This window comes from Crocodylus porosus, unplaced genomic scaffold (assembly GCF_001723895.1).
Source record: "Crocodylus porosus isolate Cpor-Errol unplaced genomic scaffold, CroPor_comp1, whole genome shotgun sequence".
Taxonomy (NCBI): Eukaryota; Metazoa; Chordata; order Crocodylia; family Crocodylidae; genus Crocodylus; species Crocodylus porosus.
In genome coordinates, this window is record NW_017728918.1 from 10,934,075 (window position 1) to 10,936,830 (window position 2,756).

At 46.9% G+C, this 2,756-nt stretch overlaps 1 protein-coding gene across 1 annotated transcript in view; it reads left to right on the plus strand.

The window, feature by feature from the left end:
* The window catches only part of HADHA (hydroxyacyl-CoA dehydrogenase/3-ketoacyl-CoA thiolase/enoyl-CoA hydratase (trifunctional protein), alpha subunit), a 42,672-nt gene that overhangs the window by 9,619 nt on the left and 30,297 nt on the right, over window positions 1-2,756 (plus strand). Inside the window, exons 2-4 of the mRNA XM_019537275.1 lie at window positions 705-746; window positions 836-906; window positions 1,636-1,769. Coding sequence (XP_019392820.1) covers window positions 705-746; window positions 836-906; window positions 1,636-1,769 — 247 coding nt within the window. The remainder of the gene's footprint in view (window positions 1-704; window positions 747-835; window positions 907-1,635; window positions 1,770-2,756) is intronic.

A 2,756-nucleotide genomic window follows, 5' to 3' on the forward strand; every position in this document is an offset into this window, starting at 1 on the left:
CCCGAGAGGGCCCAGCAGGCAGGTGGCTGTTCTGGTCCCTACTTAGGAAGACGGAGGCAAAGAAATCGTTAAACATGTTAGCTTTGCTGTCTGGTGTGACGACCAAGTTTCCCATGTTGTCCTGCAAGGGCCCCACGTTACCCGGGACCTTCTTTTTGCCCCCTATGTATTTAAAAAAGGACTTCTTATTGTCCTTAATCTGAGAAGCTTCTGAACTCTGAGGATGGCTCAGCACTGGCACATATTTAAGTGCGAGGGTGGAAGTCTTTGTGCCTGGAAGTTTTGAAGAGCAGTTTAGACGCATGTTTGGCTGAGATGGTTAATCAGGGATGGTCTTGCCTCGAGCAGGGGGCTGAGCTAGGTATGACTTCATGCAGTTTCTTCAAGCTTTGTTTTTCTGTGACTTAGTGTTAACATCAGCAGCACACACTGCAGGCTGCTTGCAACATAAGATGTTCAGCACTGTGTCACAAGGCCTCTGTTTATCTTGGTGGTGACATTTGTGATGCTGGGAAGTGACCGGGACAGGAAGTCACTTGGATAGTGTGTGGCCTACCTGAATCCTGTGCAGCTGCTAAAGGTCAAAATGGGTCTTTGGGGAAGGAACTGGCTGGGGCTTGGAGGATATTGAAATATTTCCTCTTCCAGTAGCTGCACAAGTGTTGTTGAGAGCACCTGTAACACCTACACCCTTTCTTCCCTAGATTATGCCTGCCGGAATATTTCCACCTCCTCTCCTCTTAGGGGTAAGTGTAAAGACGTAGACATGCTTTGTGATACCTTCTGCTGAAATCCGTGAAGAACACGGCTGATACAGTTCTTCTTCTGTCTCCAGATAGAACCCACGTGAACTACAATATCAAAGGAGATGTTGCGGTTGTATGTTTCAACACACCAAATTCAAAGGTATTGCTTTGGTCAGCTGTGGCTAATAGGTATCACAGAAGATTGAGGCTAGGGTGAGAGTTGTACAAAGACAATAAAAGTTCAAACTTGCTAGAGCACTAATGCGACAGGCTGTTTTGGTTTGGAAAAAGTTGAACTGGAGTGCATGTTAATATAGGAGCACCTAGTGCACCTTTTCTTGCAATGATGGGGCACTTTAGTGGAATGGAGAGGAATCACATTTAAAACTGTTAAGACAAATTTGACAAAAAGACTGGACATCAAGGTGGCAAGGGAAAACATGCCGGTGAAGCCAAGTACAACTGAAAAGTTTAGGGAAGGTTATAGACCTTTATGTCCGCATATACCCACTTAGTGACAGGCTTTTGGAAGAAACCTCTTTGGATGCTGAATTAGATGGACTGCAGATCTGGTGTGCTGGATTCTTTGGAGACAAACAGCTTCCTAACTCTACAGCAGAGCTGTGCTTGGACTCAGCTGTTCAAATAAGCATTAAAAATAAGCCAGGCTCAGGCTTATCTTACCTGTGCTGGAAAGCTCTGTACTGCTGAATGAAGCTGTGGAGTAAAGAGGGGATCTTGCCTAAACTTGCTGTTCTATCTGCCTCTTCCCTTCAGTAGGGGGATCTTTCCACTGGCAAACTTTTTGACCGTGTGGAACCTAAAAGGTAGGTGCTTCACTAGAGGTTAATCTCTGCTGTCTCTCTTACCCCATATTTACTGTCTCTAGGTAAACACGCTGTCCAAACAACTGCATTCGGAGTTTGTAGAGATAATGAATGAAATCTGGGCCAATGAAGCAGTTAAAAGTGCCGTCCTGATCTCTGCGAAACCAGGCTCCTTTATTTCTGGGGCTGACATCAAGTAAGCTGTGGGGAGCAGAAAGTCCTTGTTCAGAGCTTGGACAATTAGCAGGGACACTCCTACTGGTATCATGATCAGAAGCTTGATGTGTTTTGAAGGCGCATTAGTTCACTGCCAAGGCTTGTTCAATGTGGGGGTGGAAGCTAGATGCTCCAGCTTATCCTGTGTGTCTTGTCAGGGATCTGCTTAATGGAGTTTGGGGGCAGCAGTCATACATGTGGCCACCACTTAGCTATGTGCAAGGGAGCAGGGAGGGGAAGAATCCCGAGCATGGCTTGGAGCAGAGCATTATATGCTGGCCTTCAGGCCATATCATAGTAATAGAAAATGAGGTTTGGAAGGGACCTCAGTCCAATCACATCTAGTCCAACCCTCTGCTCAAAGCAGGACTAGCCCCAACTAGATCATCCCAGCCAAGGCTTTGTCTATCCATGTCTTCAAAACCTCCAAGAATGAGGCTCCACAACCTCACTTTACTACCATCCTAGGGAGAGAGTTTTTCCTAATATCCAATCTAAACCTCCCTTGCTGCAACATGAGCCCATTGCTCCTTGTCCTGTCATCTGCCACCACTGAGAAGAGTCTGCCCCCATGCTCTTTGGAACTACCCTTCAGGTAGTTAAAGGCTGCTATCAAATCCCTTTAAGTCTCTTTTGCAGACTAAATAAACTCAGTTCTGTCAGCCTCTCTTCTCAAGTCACATCCCCCTGCCCACAAACCATTTTTGTTGCCCTCTGCTGGACTGTCCAGCTTGTCCACATCCATTCTGTAATGGGGGGCCAAGTGTAGGAAAGAGGGGTAGGGGGCGTGGCGCTCTATATTAAGGAGGAATACGCATCCTCGTTAATTAGCAAGGAGCCAGGGGAGGGGCACTCTGAAGTGCTTTGGGTTAGAGTACAAGGCAGTCGAGGGGAAAGGGACTTAATGGTGGGAGTCTACTACAGACCTCCCAACCAGGGAGAAGAGCTTGACCAGGATTTCTTGGGT